This window comes from Vigna unguiculata, chromosome 10 (assembly GCF_037176805.1).
Source record: "Vigna unguiculata cultivar grain cowpea cultivar isolate G323 ecotype 2 chromosome 10, ASM3717680v1, whole genome shotgun sequence".
Lineage (NCBI taxonomy): Eukaryota > Viridiplantae > Streptophyta > Magnoliopsida > Fabales > Fabaceae > Vigna > Vigna unguiculata.
Genome location: NC_140801.1, coordinates 35,835,563 through 35,854,114, shown reverse-complemented (window position 1 = coordinate 35,854,114; position 18,552 = coordinate 35,835,563). Strand labels below are relative to the sequence as shown.

Below are 18,552 nucleotides of genomic sequence, written 5' to 3'. Positions count from 1 at the left end.
ATCCCTAGGGTGTTGGAGAGAGAGGCTATTGGAAGCTGTCTAGGCTGTTGGGAATTTCTTCGTTGTCCTACTTGGGTTTTAATCTTCATCCATAGAGGTTTTGTCCCTTTTGGGTTAATAAGGAAGATGAGTCACGAAATTAGAGGTGGAGATGCGAATGGTAGGCATCATCGGAGCATGGAACAACTACCATGATTCTTGGGAGAGGCCTTGATTCTGATCTATGGTTTCAACTTCTTCCCTATTCTTCAATTTTGTAAACCCTAGGTTCTCCACCATGGAGAGCTAAACCTATTTGTTGATATTATGTGTAATAAACTAATTTCTTAAGTATTTTGTGAGGTTAATAAGTATGCTATTTTCCAATTCAATGTTAAGATTTGATTTTTATGCTTAATGCCTGTTGTGGCTTGAACACCTATGGCTTGATTGTGATTGTAGAGTAGTTTGAAAATCTCTCTTGAACCTAGAACTAAAATTAAGTACCTAATGGAAATTGTATCTAGGTATAGAACTTTCTTCACTAGTAATCATAAGACTCTTGAACTTAATACATGATTTCATTTTGATGATCCAAGAGATTGAATTTTGATGAGTTATCATAGGTCCAAAGTCTCTAAGGATAGGATTTGAGTATATTTATAAGTTGATTTTAACATGGAATTGGAATTCAAATATTTATAAATGAATGAGAATGAAGTGAATGAAATCTAGTTTTAACAATTGTAAATATTGTATGTTCAATTTTTGTTGCACACCAACTATTTGATAAAAATACAAAAAAAGGAGTTTCTTTGTGTTTTTTGTGAACTTTTTTTTCTAAATGAGTGTGAATTGCAAGAGTTGTCAAGTGTTACACAAGTCTCTTAAAAAATGATATCTAGACTTTTCACGTTATTTCTTGTACGTTTTGGTACAGTTATTACTCCAATTTTCATGTTTTTTCCTTGCTAAATATTTCTTTTTAGTTTAAATAAATAAGTTTGTGCTTTAATTAATTAGCTTTTGTTGTTTGTTTAGAAAAAAATTAGTTTTCATAAAAATATAGTAAAAATAATGTTTTAGTAGTCCTTTATTTATATTAGTTTTGTTCTTTTAGAATTTCACTTTTTATAATAAATTATTTTGCTAGGAACCTCCTTTCTTTTTGCTATTTTAAGTTTTAAACCCCTTACCCTTACTTTCTTTTTTTCAGATCAACACTGATGGTGAGTCAACTAAATATTTTGACCAAGGCTTTCCATCAAAACATGTATTTCATTTAATGTGGTTGAACAATCATTTGCTTCTGATAAATGAAGGCATGAGGAGCACTCCCTCAAGAACAAAAACTTGATGCACAATAAAGAATGAGCCTGATGAACACGAACCAGAAGAACTCAATGCACGAGATAATCTGATGGAGGCGATTCAAGCTTGATGCGTGATGAGATCGTGCCAGATTCGAGATGGATGAACGAGAGAATATCAAAGTGAGATCAAGGGTGCAAAGAAAATTTGGTGCGAGATCCACAATTCAGGTTCAAATTTGGGTTGAGGAAGCAAAATAGGTTAGTTTTTCATGATCTTCTTTTGTTTTATGAAGGGTTTTTAAGGGGAAAATGAGGTTTTTGTAGGGGGAGGAAGAGAGAGTGAGAAATATTGAGAGTTAGGGTTCGTAGGGTGTTGTGGCGAGGAAGAGAGAGTCAACTATAAAGGGGTTTCCTATTCTCCGACGAGCACAAAGTGGCTCGCGGGATTGGGTTTCCTCTAATGTCCAGGTAGTTTCACTTGGTCCATCACGAGCACAAAGTGGTCGTTATTGTGCCGAGTGAGATTTCTTTCACCATTTAAATTTCAGCATTCTCTTAATCTTGTGTAACTCCTAATTTTGAATGAACTATATTGAGTCAGTTTTAAATCCGGTGCCATTTTCTGATTGTTTAATCTGTGCCAAAATTTTATGGTTTTCAGTCTTCACATTCTGAACCAGTTTAATTTGTTTTACTACTTTATAAGTTTTCAATTCAGTTTCTCATTCTTGATTTAGTGGTTGAGCGTGGGTTCAATATCTGCACACAATTATGTTTCCTCTTGCAAATTAAGTGATCCCAAAGTGGGCACAAATTATCTAGATGTCTTCTTGAGTGTAGAGGAATCCATGATAATATCATGTACTCTTTTTCAGTTTGTTATTTTGTAGTTTTTAATTCTGAAGTGTTTCTATTATTGATTTATGATTTTGGACAATTTACTTTCCTTTTCTCAGATTTAAAATTCTTGCAGCATTTAGTTTATAGGATCATATGGTTTCTATTAGTATTAGTGGTAGGGACTTTTATCTCATGCATTTTTAGTTTATACACCTACATCTACATCTAGTAGTTGGCATGATTGAGTATTCAACATTGTCAGCTGAACTCACTACTATGCTTCTGCTTTAATGTTTCAATACAGTGTCATGCATTTTCTTAGTTAATTCCACCGCACTGCATCAGTTTACTTCTCTACAATAGTTTGTATTAGGTTTTTGTATTTTATGCCTTTATTAGCATCAATCTCGTTGGTTTCTTCTGCATAAAGTATGTTTACATTGTGATTAAATCACCCATCCAACGGGGCTGACTTCAAATGGTAATTTTGGTATTGTGAGTTGGTCTTTAATCTACACTTAGCATTTGTATATCATATTGATATAATTATGGATATGCATTTGAGTCAGTTAGTGTGGGTTTGTTGCTACTGTTATGTGGTTTTGGTCTGCTACTGTTTTATGATAGAAACTAGGGAAAACTGAAAAAGATAGGTATGTATTATTCAACAATTTATGCAGTAAAACAGTAATGGTCTAAAATTTTGCAGCAAAACTATAATTCCAGAGTCATAGACTCCTCTAGAGAATACCGCTCCTCCCACCCAAAAGAGTAACTAACTCCCCCCACTACTCTCCTCTCTCCCCTATACCCAAACCCACCAAAATAGAATCTCTTACACGTCAGCCCTGCTTCCTAACTAATTTCTCACTCCTTCCCCACTTGGCCCCACTTTCTTTCTTCTGGTATAAACATTCCATATCTTGGGCCTACCGTCAATAATTGTGCCTTGTTGAGTAACAGGCCCATGCTCCTTTGTCACTATATGACCCTTATTTGGAGTCCTATCATTACCCCCCTCTGCAACTACAGCCTTGTCCTCAAGGCTGAATAAAGGAAATTGACTTTGCAATAGCACTTCATCTTCCCATGTTGTCTCTTCCTCGGTTCTTCCCTTCCACTTCATCAACCATTGGTTAATAATGGTACCCTCCATAGAAATTTCCCGAACTGCTAACACTGCCTCGGGCTCTTCCATCCCTTCTTCCTCTATTCCCAATTCTGGTGGCAAAACATATTCCACCACATGGTTCCCAATCGCCTTCTTCAGTTGAGAAATGTGAAAAATTGGGTGTACTATGGTTGATTCTGGCAGCTGCACCTTATAAGACACTGCTCCAATTTTTTGAATTATTGGGAAAGGTCCATAATACTTAGGTGCCAACTTTTGATTAATACGTCGAGCTATGGTTTGCTGCCTATGTGGCCGCAATTTGACAAACACCCACTCTCCCACCTCCAATTGCATGAACCTACATTTTTTGTCTACAAATTTCTTCATCTACTGTTGAGCTCGCAACAACTGATATTTCAATTGTCGAATGGCCTCATCTCTATCAACCAAGTCAGCTGCTACTATTTCCACTCGCGTTTCCCCTTGTGTAAAATGCACTAATAGAGGTGGTGTTCTCCCATAAACCACTTCAAAAGGAGTTTTGCCAATAGATCCATGAAACATAGTATTATACCATAGCTCCGCCCAAGGTACCCAATATGACCAGCTCTTAGGTTGTTCTGACACAAAACACCGCAAATAAGCTTCTAAACATCAGTTAACTACTTCTGTTTGACCATCAGTCTCCGGATGGTAAGTTGAACTCATTTTCAATGTTGTTCCCTGCAACCGAAATAATTCTTAGTGGAATACCATGAAGTCTCACAATCTCTTTAGCAAACAGTTCAACAATCTTCCTTGCGGTGTAAGGATGTTTCAGCAAAATGAAATGACCCTATTTAGACAACCGGTCCACCACCACCAATATCGCTTGAAACCCTTTTGATTTGGGCAATCCTATAATGAAATATAGGGAAACATCTTCCCAAATCCTATCTAGAATAGGTAAGGGTTGAAGTAATCCTGCTAGAGAAGTTGCCTCATACTTCTGGCATTGGTAGACCTCACATGCCTTAACAAATTCTTGAACCATCCCCTTCATACCAATCCAATAGACATTTCCTACAATACGTTTATAGGTTCTTAGAAAACCCGAGTGACCACCGGCTGGTGACGAATGAAACTCAGTTAAAATGGTTGGAATTAAAGATGACTTTGCGGATAACACCAATCTATTTTTGTAAAATAACACCCCTCGATGTATGCTGAAACACGCAACCGATGAGTCCCCTTGCTGCAACTTCTGCACCACTTGCTGCAAGAAAGGGTCCAATTTAACTTCGTTTTGGACATGTTGTTCCTGCAGCCATATTGGAAAAGATTGAATCTCCTTCAATTCACCATCTTCAAACATTCTTGACAGTGAGTCAGTAGCCTTGTTATCCGGACCAGGTTTGTAGATCACCTCAAACTGATATGCCAACAACTTTGCCAACCAATTTTTTTGAGTTGTAGTGGTGATCCTTTGATGTAAAAGGTGTCCCAAGCTTTTCTTGTCAGAATACACCTTGAAACTTCTTCCAATCAGATACGATCTCTAATGTTGGACAACTAAGACTAACGCCATTAACTCTTTTTCATAGGCTGATTTATTTAAATTGGTAGGTGACAAAGCTTTACTGAAATAAGCTATTGGGTGACCGTCTTGCATCAACACTGCCCCTATCCCTACTCTAGAGGCATCACACTCAATTGCAAATGGCTTGGAAAAATTAGGTAAGGTCAATAGAGGTGCGTGAGTCATTACCTTTTTTAATTCTTCAAAAGCCAACTCTGCTGCAGGACCCCAATGAAATTCGTCCTTCTTTGTCAATTTCGTGAGAGGTCTAGCAATCTTACCATAATTTGCAATAAATTTTCGGTAGTACCCCGTCAAGCCCAAAAAACCTCTTACACCCTTTACATTATGAGGAATAGGCCAATTCAACACACTTTTAATTTTTTCTAGGTCCATTGCCACTCCCTTCTCAGAAATTAAATGACCCAAATATTCCACTTGCCTACTCCCAAAAACACACTTCTTTCTATTTACCTTAAAGTATTGTTCACGCAGCAACTCCAACACTATAGCTACGTGTTTCAAATGCTCCTCCCATCCTTTGTTGTACACTAGTATATCATCAAAGAATAGTAGAACAAACTTTCGTAAATATGCCTTGAAAATATTATTCATGGTTGATTGAAAAGTTGCCGGGGCATTAGTCAGCCCAAAAGGCATCACCAAAAATTCGTAGTGACCCTCATGTTTCCTAAAAGCCATTTTATGAACGTTTTCCTACGTCATACGTATTTGATGATATCCCGATTTCAAGTCTAGTTTTGAGAAATAAATCGCTCCATGTAACTCATCTAATAACTCCTCTACAACTAGAATGGGATATTTATCAGGAATTGTGACCCTATTCAATTCCCTATAATCCACATACATGCGCCAAGATCCGTCCTTCTTCTTAACAAGAATGACAGGGCTGGAAAACGCACTTGAATTATGTCTAATAATTCCCTGCTTCAACATCTCCCCTACCTGTTTTTCAATCTCCTCTTTATGGTGATATGGGTATCGGTAAGGACGCACACTAACCGACCTCGTTGTAGGCTGCAATTCAATGGAATGAGTAACAACCCTGCATGGTGGTAGTCCTTGTGGCTCCTAGAAGACAACCGAAAAATTTGCTAAAATTTGTCGAATATCTCCAACTTGTTTATCAAACAACCCTTGTTTCAAATTAGACTTTTCATCAAGACTATTCACTTTAACCAAACTCTGGAGGGAAGTCACTGTTTGCCCTTGTTGTCCAGATTTCTTATGTTTCTGACCGTGTAACTCTATTTGTTTGCCATGCCAAACAAAACTCAAAGTCATCTCCTCCCAATCGAAAGTGACCTTCCCAAATCTCTACAACCAAGCAACTCCTAAAATCATGTCTACATCTCCCAACTCTAACACATATGGCGCTACTACAGTAGAGAATTCTCCTAATTGAATTTCCAGCTCTTTACATTTTCCCACAATTGACACCTTGTGCCCATCTCCCAAACGCACCCCCATCGATTTCCCTTTGTCGACTTTTAACTCCATTGCAACCACCACATGAGGAGAAATAAAATTGTGGCTAGCACCACTGTCAATCAACAACCCCAAAGCTACTCCATGGAGACGACCCTCTAAACGCAAGGTTGAAGGACGATTCCGACCCCCACATGATATTTTGACCTCCGCAAACAGCCCCATAAACCCACATTCCAAGGTACGATCAGCTTCCTCCTCTCGCAGCTCAATCGCGATAACCTCCCTCTCTTCATTAATTGTTTCGTCATTTGCTAACACCACCAATCTCAACTGGCGCTCCGCACACTGGTGTAAAGGGTGGTATTTCTCACCACATCGGAAACAAAGCCCCTGAGCCTTCCTGTTCATCAGCTCAGAATATGGTAAATGCTTCTTACCACGATTGCGATTGGTGGTCGGAGTACGGTCCACGGATACACGACTACCCTGCGATGTCACAAATCTTGATTCGTAGGGACCCGAACTACTCACCGAAAATGATTTGGATTTTATCCCTTGTGTTGGGTCTGGTCCAACTCCTAACCTCATTGGATATGGGCCTTAGCCTGACCCAGATCCAAACTTGTCGACTTGACCCGTACCCCAATCCTGATTACGTTTCCAAACACGTGCTCCTCCTCTTCTTTGAAATCCATCACCCTGTAATTCGATTTCCACATCTCTAGCCAGACGAATGGCTTGTAGACGGTTCACAGGGTTGAAAGTGTGAACCCTCCATCGAATCTCTGATCGCAGTCCTCCAATAAAATAGCCCAGGTATTGCTCCTCTGGTAGCCGCGATACTTGAGACGATATGTATTCGAACTCTGCCAAATATTCTTCTACGCTATTCGTCTGCAACAAATCTTTTAATTCCTCAAAAGGATTATTACTGGTACGACCCCATAACGACCTATCAACTCTCGTTTCAGTTGGGCCCACGACAAGTCCTTCTCAGATTCTTGTAGAAGGTTGAACCAATGAATGGTTGCACCTTCCATGCTCAACTTGGCTAAACGAACTTTCACCTCCTCGGTCGAGCCTTGCACCTCAAAATATGTCACCACCCCACAAGGTCAGTGCCGTCAAAAGATGGCAACTCAACCTTCTTCGCCGACATCTTATACTCTGCTCCATACTCCATTCCCAAAAATGGAGATGTTTGACGATCGTCATGACGTTCTGTATGCAACTTAGCAAACTCCTCCAAAATGGATTGGCGAAATTCTGCCAATGACTGACGTACTGATACTTCCATTGCTGCCATTTTCTCCTCTAATGCTTCGACTCGGTCAGACATTTTTGGTGGCATGAACAACAATACTAGCTCCCCTCGTTATCCGGCAGGTCGGACCAATGATAGAAACTAGGGAAAACTGAAAAAGATAGGTATGTATTATTTAGCAATTTATGCAGTAAAACAATAATGGGCTATAATTATGTAGCAAAAGAATAATTCCAGAGTCATAGACTCCTCTAGAGAATACCTCTCCTTCCACCCAAAAGACTAACTAACTCCCCTCCACCACTCTCCTCTCTCCCATATACCCAAACCCACCAAAATAGAATCTCTTACACGTCAGCCCTGCTTTCTAACTAATTTCTCACTCCTTCAACACTTGGCCCCACTTTCTTTCTTCTGGTATAAACATTCCATATCTTGGGCCTACCGTCAATAATTGTGCCTTGTTGAGTAACAGGCCCATGCTCCTTTCTCACTGTATGACCCTTATTTGGAGTCCTATCATTTTATGTTGGTTTGGCTGTTGTCCCATGTTTTGCTAGCATTTTAGCATAGTGCTCATCACGATAGGAACATTTAGCATTAGTCACATTCTGAAGCAGGTCCTGAACATGCATATGTAGTTAAATTTCACCCTTTCATTGCATTATTAGTTATGTTGAATTCAATTCTATCTATGGGTTAAAATGCATATAAATCTGATTTGATCATCCCAAGTAGATTTGGATCAGTGCACACTATTTTACCGTCAAATCTTTGTATGCATGTTTTGTTTCTCTATTGCATTAGTCACATGCTTAATTAGGTTCTGCACTTCCATATAGTAGCTCTCATCTAGGATTCATGTATTCTTTAGAAACTCTACATTTATATAAGCTTTGTATATGTTGGATTAGTGTATTTCACGCTTTCACTGCAGTGGTTGTTTATACTCCAACTTTTAGCATTATAAATTAGCATTCATTGAATCATATCCCTCATTTAGGATCTTCTTTTTCCATTTTAAGTCGCTTTTTCATTCCATTTTAGATAATGCCCATCATCATTTATATAGAAGTAATTGATGCATTACATTCATGCATATCTTAATTTTGTTTACATCATGCATTTAGTATAGCTTTTAATTGAATAAATTCTAATCTTCTTTCTTAATTTGTCTTTAATTTTATTTTTCCCCTTTGTTTTCTTTTATTTTAATTTTATGAGATTAAATTACGCAAGCTAGGCTTAATAAGTACCATTTCCTTGGATTTGATACCTAGGGTTTCCTTATATTTCATTAAGGGGATTTTGGTTTTTGTTACTCTAAGCACGACTTAAAAACGAGTTAACAAAATAGTGTCGTTGCTGGGGAAATGACGACTTAAGTGTTAGCTTGCATGGTTTAGTCTTGAATCCATATGCATAGTTTTATGTTTTTCTTCTATTTATTTTTCTATCTATTAAGTTCCTGAAATGCTATCATTTGGTTTCACTTTTGTTTTGTAGTATCACGATTTTGTTGGATATAACCCCTTTGTTTGAGAACCTGGTTGAGATAACAAGACTTTGTCAATGGAAATATCAATGAAGGAGCTGGACAACCATAAGATGGGCTTCCAACTTCCTTGCATTCAAATGCCAAAATTCCAAGGGACACCAAGCTTTGAGTTGAAGCCTAAATTAGTGAAGTTGCTCCCAAAGTTCCATGAGCTAGTGCAAGAAGACCCTTATAAGCACATCAAAGAGTTCAACCGGATATGTTCCTCCATGTAGCCTATTGGAGTTCCAGAGGAAGCTGTGATTATGAGGGACTTCCCAATGTCCTTACAAGGTGGAGCAAGGGACTGGTTTATCTACTAGCAATACCCATTTGGTGCCCATTTTCAACTAGTTCTCATACTTCTTGGGAACCAAGGACGACCTTCATATGTAGACTCCAATTGTCAGTTGACAGACGACTTTTGTTAACTTAAGCAGGGGCATACTATTTGCAAGGTTGACCATCTTGCTCAAACTCTGTGGTTCTCAAACACTCTTTCTTAAGCATTCAAACACTTAGGCTTTCTAGCTCTGATGTCAACTTGTTGACAAACAAGTCTTTCTAGATAAACACTATATATTAGGACTTGTGTGAAACTTTGAATAGTACAAGCACTATTTATAGGCCCTTTAATTTAGTCTTTCAACCACATACATTTAATACAACTAGTACCAAAATACCATTAATACATAACTATCAAACTATTATCAAAATACTATTAATGAACTTCTAGTTTTAAACACAACTATCCAATTACTACGAAAGTACAATTTAATGAACTCCATAATTATTAATAAGCACTCCAATCTTTTACGTTCTTCCAACTATTCTTGTCTAAGTTTATGTAACAAATATAAATATTATATATCGACATTCTTCACTTTTTCTATAAATAGAAAATAAATTTTCTATTGACGTGCTTTCTCTAGTAACTTAATTTTGCTATTGTAATTAATTGTCGATGGAAATGAAGTAGGCACCCTCTATACAATAATCTTTGACTGTACATGATTGAATCTGGTTTGGAGATAGTTCCTTGTAAATTTTAAAAGAAAATAATTTTTTAACAACTAAATTTTAAATTCCACCATATACTTGATGTAAGAACCCTTTTTCTTTTTTTTCCAGCCCTAAAGGTTAGTGGGCTGCCCCTAAGTGGGCCTAAGGGTTGGCCCAGTGTATATAAGCTCTAGGTCTGCCCTAAACCTAGGGTACCCTACACTTTCAGAGGCACCTTGCCCTTGCTTGGAGCTGCAGCCGTCACCCCTTCCGCTAGCGTTGCCCTAAGGTCCGCCTCCCGTTTGGCCGTTCCTAGCTCACCTTCGAGTTCGCTCCTAGAAGCCGTTCGTCCTCCACAGTTTGGGTGTCGAGGTTCTCAGCTAGCTTGTCCAGGTACGGGAAGCTAGAGTTCAAGTTTTGAGTCATCCTTTGGTCTGTGTATGAGTTTATAGTTGGTTGTACGGTTAGATCCTTCGTTTTGTTGCGTATGAATAGCTTGCATGTGTTGTTTGGCCGGAAAACATGGCCGTGCAGTGAAGAACAGTGACGAGACCTGTAAATCTCGCCCAAGCGAGTCAATCTCGCCTAGGCGAGATGAAACAGGGAGCTCGCCTAAGGTTTTTGCGCGAAACGTCGCCCGGGCGGCTCGCTCAACTTTTGAGCGAGCAGGCAACTCGCCCAAGCGAGAGGGATCTCGCTTAAGCGAGATCCCGTGTTGCCATGCCCTTGTTTTTTTTTGTACTCTCGCCTAGGCGAGAGGGAGGCTCGCCTGAGCGAGCACGTCTCGCCTGAGCGAGACCCCTCAGCCTGAGCGAGGTGCTGGGCGAGACGGTGCTATGTTTTGGATGTTTGATGGTTCCCGAGTGATCTATTTTGGTTGAGTATGATTGTATGATGAGTGATATGTATATAATGGAGCATGAGGTATGTTTGGCATGATGCATGAATTGCGTATGACGGGTTGGGTATGATATTGGCATGTGAAATGAATGAATGGGTTGGAACTAAAGGAATACGTGATTAATATGAGATGAGACCCCAGACTCATTGGGGTGGTGATGATCAGAGGTATGGATTTGAGATGTGATTGATATGAGGATTAAACTTCAAGGGTTGATATGGAATTGTAAAATATAACTTAATATTCTCTTAATTGTTGATTTACGAACGTTGGTCCGTGTCAACGTGTAATTCCTTGGGGTCTCTAGGTGAGACCTCCGGGGTCGCGCTTCAGTGGTCGGGACGTAATTCCATGGCCCCTGCTAGTGGGTGTTCATGGTGGTGCCCCATCTGTATAACTAGGTAAGGATTCAAGGTAAGGTTGCATCCTGACGCTCCGAGGAGCCAGTTAGTCTCACTTAGAGCGGACTGACTCTTGTGGTGGGAGTAGCAGGAGGCCTGAAACTCATTAAGGGCTAACCTTGTGGTGGGAGAGATTTTTGATTCATCGTAACACTGATAATACATAGCTCAGGATCGAGCAGCTCAGGGTCGAGCAGGGGTATCCACCACAAGTGCAAGCATCCGCTGAGTCCGACCGAGTTATACGTATCCGGATGAGTCGAGTCGAGTCGTAGTGTATTGAATGAAGAGTCATAACATGTATGGTTGCTATGTGGATGAGATGATGAGAATATATTTGATTGCATGTTGTATATGTTGTCTGGCTCTAGCTTACCCGTTTTGTTGCATGATTGTGATTGTATGTGGCTGTTCTTTCTTGCGATGATCATCAACTTGGTTGATGGGAGCAGATGGGCGAGGCTCTCGTGGTCAGCAAGGGAACGATGATCCAGCAGCTTAGCCATCTGGGCTCGAACTCGCGCTTCTTTCCTTCATGTTTTCTTTAGGGCTATGGCCCCTGTGTTTCATTGTTACTGGATTGTAATCTTTTAGTTAAACAGCTATTCTACCTTTATCGGCATCGTGGTGTGCCTAGTTTTTGTAGGGGTGATATTAAGGACCCCAGGACTGCGCTGTTATGCTATTATCACGTGACGTTTCCTTTAATTTTACGTATTAAATTAAATGGGACGTTACACTTGATATATACTGTCGACATGAATTTTAACTATTTCAAGTTTTTATTTCTGTTCGTTTGTTCTTAACGATCATTACACAAATATTAGTAAATTTTTATTTCCTGATAACATTAGATGAAAATAATCAAAAATATTGGTTTTAGTTTAAATGCTCAGTTACTTATAAATCATAACTTGTATCTAATTATGATATATATTAAAAATAGTATTAAGTAAGGTCTCACTAACTATGACATTTATTTTAAAATAAAATAATGAGTGAGGACTATGTCATCACTTGATCCATGTTATATGTCAATTATTAACTAATATAGAAATCGTTTTATCGTTGATATGACTAACATTACTAGTAGATTTTCCAAACCTGGTAAATTCATTAGCCAACCCAGTTAGAGGGTGTCAAACTCCCACACAAAGCTGACAGTAATGCGTCCTTTCCCCAATTCGCATGGAATTCTGAAGATGCCGTGACCTTTCTTGTAGTGAATATCATTTCTAGTTTTCTTACTGTCGCTACATTCAATTTTTATTTATAATACATCTTATGTCGAATGCACATATGTAAAATACAAAATACATAAGTTATTCAATAATTGACTTTCCTACCGTTTTTCAGTATCTCTTATGTGTAAAAGTTCGGTGAAACAAATCAAATATGTTTTTAATAAAATATTTTTAATAACTTTTAAATTACAATATTTAAACAATATATCAAACTATTTACAAAATTTGAAAAGTACAAATGTGAAAAGGCTTAGATGTGACACACAAATTAAAAGAAAAAGTAACTGATATGTAAGCAACACAGTTCCCACTCCTCACAAAAGTAACTGATACAAAATTTCTCTTAAAAAGAGTGTAAAAGAAACTTTTAAAAATGCCTTTTATTCGGCATGACAATTTTTTTTCCTACTAAACTTGAGACACAAAAATAAACATATGTATATCCTAATAATAGATTATTGTGTTTCTCACTAAAATATAAGAACTACTGAATTTGGAGAAGTAAAAAAGAAGAAAGATGGTAGCATTTATTAATAAATGCCAGTGACTTTTACTTACTTGCTCACTTGGTATTAATTAATAGCTAATGCTGCCATCTTAGAGTTGCATAGGTTTGACCTCTCTTGGTTGCATATTCAAAGTACAGTTGAGGAAAGATCCAACACAGAATTTTGTTACTAACTTTCCAATACCATATCCTCCACTGCTTCCAAAACAAGAGGGGACCAAAAATCATTCCATGGCCAAATATGAGTCCCACTTCCACACTAATAAAATTCCACTGAATTGTAGAAACTAATGTTTCATGTTCTTGTACCACCCGTGGCTGTCTGGGATTTAGTTCTTTAGTCAATGGAGGACCGTACAGTCCATCATTTTCTCGAAAGGAAGAAGCTGGAAATGACTGAAGTTGGGTACCTGTTGGGATCTTTCCCACTAAACGATTAAAGGAGAGGTTCAGGACTGATAGGAAGAATAAAGTTCCAAGTTCTGTGGGAATGTTTCCTCCCAGTGAATTGTTTGATAAGTCTAAGGACTCAAGCTCTTTCATATTTCTAATTGATTGTGGAATTTGACCCGAGAAGGCATTATTTGACAAGTTCAGTGCATAGAGTGCCTTCAATTCAAATAGCTCATTTGGTATCTCCCCTTCAAAATGGTTGGATGAGAAGTCGATCGAAGTGAAGACAGTTAAAATCTTATCCAGATCCATCCGTTGACCTTTTATTGTAACTGTCACTGAATCACGATAATATATTTGGTTATCATATTGAAGAAACTGATATTGGATATGTTTTACCTTGGATTCAGCTTGATTTTCATCAGACATCATTGCATCCCACCTTGTGAAGCAGTTTCCAGGTAGCTTGCCGGTGAAATTGTTGAAGGCCAGATCCACTATCTGAAGCATATGCCATGTGCCGTTGGTCCTTGGACATCCAATGTGACCATGCAAATTATTTTTTCGTAAGACTAAGACCCGGAGTGTGAATATGTTCCGCAACAAACACGGAAAAACATCCATAATCTTGTTGTTTCCAAGGTTCAACACTTCTAATGAAGTACAAGTTGAAAGAGATTTCGGAATCTTTCCATCTAATTTGTTGTTATCGAGAACCAGAGTCCTCAGAGAACAAACAGCTGAAAACATATCTGGGACAGGGCCCGTGAGTTTGTTGTTTCTCAAATTTAATATCACAAGGTTCTCATTGATTGCCATTAAACATGAGGGAATTGTTCCGGAAATGTTATTATTTGAAAGATCAAGCACTTGAAGATATGCAGCTTTGCAGATAGAATCAGGGATACTGCCACTCAAAGTATTGTTTGAGAGAGAGAGAAACGATGTGGAAGACAGGTAACTACCAATGTCACGTGGGATAACAGAATTAAATTTGTTGCTTGAGAAATCCAAATAGATCGCATATTCAGAAAAAACAGGTAATGGTCCCTGCAGTTTATTATGATGAAGATCAAGGACAACCAACTTGGAAGAAAAATTCTTCAAAGGTCCTTCCAAATGAGTCAACAAATTATGAGAAATGTTAAGCCATTCAAGATTCTGTAATTTCCAAATCCAGTTGGGCACCATTCCTTGGATATGATTATCCGAAAGATCTAGAGAAGCTATTCTGGAGTGATTTCTCAAGAAACCAGGAAAAGTTTTCAAGTTGCAGGATGCCAACCTTAGATTGCTAATGCTGGGAAAGTAAGATGCTTCAGCATTTGTATCATTCGCATAGACTGATAAGTTGTTGCATGAAAGATCAAGTGTAATTAAATTTCTGAGCTCTGAAAACTTATTTAGATTCATTGTCCCATTTAACTTGTTAGAAGAAAGTACGAGGATGGAAAGTCTACTGAGTTGGTATATTGATGTTGGAAAAGACCCTGATAGATTATTGCTACTTAAATCGAGGACGTTTAATTTAGAAGAAGACACATTTGTGAATCCGTCTAGTTCACCAAACTGATTATGGGAAAGCATAATCCTTTGCAGCTGTGGCAGTGTGAAAAGGGATGAAGGAATGTTTCCACTAATCGAGTTATAACCCAGGTCAATGCTAACGAGATTTTTCAGTCCTTCAAAGTGAGAAGATGACGGAAGTACACCACTCAAACCATTATTAGAAAGGTCTAAGTAGGTAAGTTTTTTGGCCATGTGAATTAATGGAATTCTACCTGTGAAGTTGTTATATGACAAGTCCAGGAAACTGAGTTCAGTGAGGTTTGACAGTGAATTGGGAAGAGTTCCGTTAAATTGACAATAAGAAAAATCCAATTCAGTTAAGTTCTTCATGTTCCCAATAGAGTGTGGAAATGCTCCAGAGAACCTTGTGTTACTTACTCTTAAGGTCTGAAGAGATCCTGGTGGAAAGTCTGGAAACAAACCTTGGAGATTGTAGTTGAAAGATACGTCAACAATTGACAACGTTACTATGTTGAAGATCTTCTGTGGAAATGTTCCAGTCAACTGACATGCAGGAAGACTTAGAATGGTCAGATATTTCAAATAGGCAAATGTTTCTGGAACTTCGGAAGATAAATTGTTGGCATCAAGAAAAATGACTGAGAGATTCTCAAGGCTTGCCAGGGAAGGATCCAGGGGTCCTGAGAGATTGCAGTATGACATGCGAACTTCTTGCAGGTCATGTAGTGACATCAAGGCACTAGACCATTCATGTCCTGCAGCTGATATACTTACACCATCTAAATACAGTTGCCTAATACTTGTGAGATTTTGGACAAGCTTTCTTAGATTTGGGTTCTCAAGCTTCAGTGCATGCCCAGTTAAAAAGGAAAAACAAGAGAGATCAAGAGTAACCAACCTTGTCATTTGAGAAATCTCTATTGGAATCTGACCCTCAAAGCCCGCATATGACAAATTGAGACAAGTCAAATTTTCCAATCTATTGAATGCAGATGGAATGACAGAGTAGAAATCATTTTCAGCCAAATTCAATTTTTGGAGATGTTGAAGACTGAAAAGGCTGCTTGAATCGTCAATAGCACCAGTGATTGATTCTCCACTGAGGTCAAGAGCAGTAACATGTCCCTTCTTGTCACAAGATACCCCTATCCATCTGCAGCAATCATTACTTGGATCCCATGACTTCAGTTTGGTGCTCCTTTGAAAGGTGAAAGTGAGGTTGTTCTTGAGTTGGAGCAGCAATGACCTCTGATCATCAGAACAAAGGCCAGAAACCGGAAAGAGGTTGTGACAGAGGCACAGCCAAAACAATGGCATCGCCAGAACTGGTGAGACTAGCACAGTTCTCATTGAAGATGATAACTATGATAATGACACACCTAGGCCACAGACAGAAGTTTTAATTGTGTTTAAAGGTTGTTTGTTATGTTTAAAAACTCGCAACTTCCATGGGAAAGTCTATGGTCAATGTTGGCTTTCACTAGGGACCCACCCATCCTCACTCTGACGGAATGTCCCAGTTTCAGCTTTTGAATTTTCGTGTATGCAAATAAATAACACCACTTCATAGAAAGATAAAATAACTAAAAAATATAAACAATACATTTCTTTCTAAACTGGGCATACCTTAGCCTCGAGAAGCTGAATTAGATTGAAGAAGATTTGGAGGTTGTTGAGCCTCAGCTTACCAAGGTTGCAATTAATCGTGTCCCATACAAGTGGGATTACGCTTTTTACTATAGTGAAAACTTTAAGATAACATTAATAGAAGTTGATGAATTACCCACTCATTTGGTTTTTTACATTTCATAAGAAGTATTAAATAGAGGTGACTGAGATAGACAATCTATAATAAAGAAGACTCACAAAGTCTTATATTAAAATTTTGAATTTAATATGGTGTTTATCTTCTACATGATTTACTCATGATTTACTCATGGCTTATTTCTCTTGCAAAAGCAATAAGCACTAAAATCATGAGTGCGAGTTGATTGTGTTGTTAAAAATAGATTAAATTAGCATTTAAAATTAAATAAAATTAGTACTGCAATATTTTTTCTAAACAGCAACTTAAAAATGTTATTTAAAGTGAAATAATTGTGGCCTTAAGTTTAGGCAACGATTTTGTCACGGTTTTTCAGTCGTGACCATTACTCAAAGATAATAGATCACAATTTTTCATCAACACATTTTAAAATGTTGTGTATTCTTTAAGCAATGATTATTTAATTATTGCTTTTATGTTTAGAACATGACTTTGGCTCTAATATGTATTGTTGGATTGAGTGCTTACCACTAAGCCAAAAGTTGTACCTAATAGTTAATGTACGACTCTTTTTGATTAATATTGTAGCAACCAAAATGTTATGATATGATTGTGACTTGTCTCACCTATCCTCCACCACGAGACAATTGATGCACCTTACAACAATTTAATTATTATTGGATCACATGATGGTAATTTAAAAATATTTAGAGTTAAATTACAATAATTTTAAAAATATGGTCTAAACTATCCACATTTTAACAATTGTTGTCTCTAACTATCAATGTTTTCTACCATATTGCTTAAAACAAACTAACAACAATTTTGGTATGCCCTCTAGGTTTAAGGTAAATAATACTCATTATATAACCAATAATAAAAAACTATGGCTTCTTATTTTACATAATAGTTTTTAAGTTGTTGCCATGTCAGTGTTGCCTAATCTTTAGGTATGAAGAAGATTCATATTGTATAGTATAATTGAGAAGGAACCAACACATTGAAGAAACCACAATTTTATTGTTTTGTCCATATTTTCTATGGGCAACATTTAGAAAAATGTTTCCTAAATAATTAACGATTTGTAAAATGTGGCCTTTAATAGTTTTAAATCACAATTATGGATTCATTCGGTGTGGTCTAATATAAAAAATGGTGTAGTGTAGTTTGGTCTAATTTTATTATTATTTTATTATAACTTTAAGTTAGAGTTAATTAAGTTGATTCTATTTGTGATGATTACAGGGAGAAAATAATGTTACTTGACAACTAATTTTTCATATTCTTTAATAAGAGATCATTTGAGTTAACATTGAAGTAAAAATGTGTAAAACGGTGTAAAAAATTCAAATATGATCATAAAATGCGTTTGAAACGTCAGATAAACTTAGCAAAATTTAGTTAAAATGATTAAATTCACGTATTTTTAAAGATGAAGCACTAAATAAGTCAAAAGTTTTGAAAAGGGACTAATTCCAAATTTCACTAAAACTTGAAGGACAAAAACATATTTAACCTAAATCTGTGAATGACTACGTTCAGATAACAATACTAGCATTCTTAAAGCATTCTGTCCTAAGTAGTCATTATTCCTTTTTAATTGTTTCTTTCAATTACCTTTGTTACAGTTGTTTAGGAATCATGTATTAGGTGCATTTAGTTTAAAGTATGTAAACGTTAGTACACAAATATAATTTGAAGGTAGATTCTTTAATTTGAACTGTTAAAATAAATTTAACTGCGTGCTTATG

The 18,552-nt window shown here is 37.4% G+C and overlaps 1 protein-coding gene and 1 long non-coding RNA gene across 2 annotated transcripts; one reads left to right on the top strand and one right to left on the bottom strand.

The window, feature by feature from the left end:
• The first annotated feature begins 1,209 nt into the window (after positions 1 to 1,209).
• Positions 1,210 to 9,706, top strand: LOC146882460 (uncharacterized). Its single transcript, XR_014984984.1, has 2 exons — positions 1,210 to 1,550; positions 9,027 to 9,706. It is a non-coding gene; the product is annotated as an uncharacterized LOC146882460 (long non-coding RNA).
• Positions 9,707 to 12,831: 3,125 nt separating this feature from the next.
• LOC114166457 (receptor-like protein 7) lies at positions 12,832 to 16,447 on the bottom strand. Its single transcript, XM_028051194.2, has one exon. The coding sequence runs from the start codon at positions 16,384 to 16,386 to the stop codon at positions 13,189 to 13,191; it is 3,198 nt and encodes a 1,065-aa protein (XP_027906995.2). The 5' UTR covers positions 16,387 to 16,447; the 3' UTR covers positions 12,832 to 13,188.
• Between the last annotated feature and the right edge of the window lie 2,105 nt (positions 16,448 to 18,552).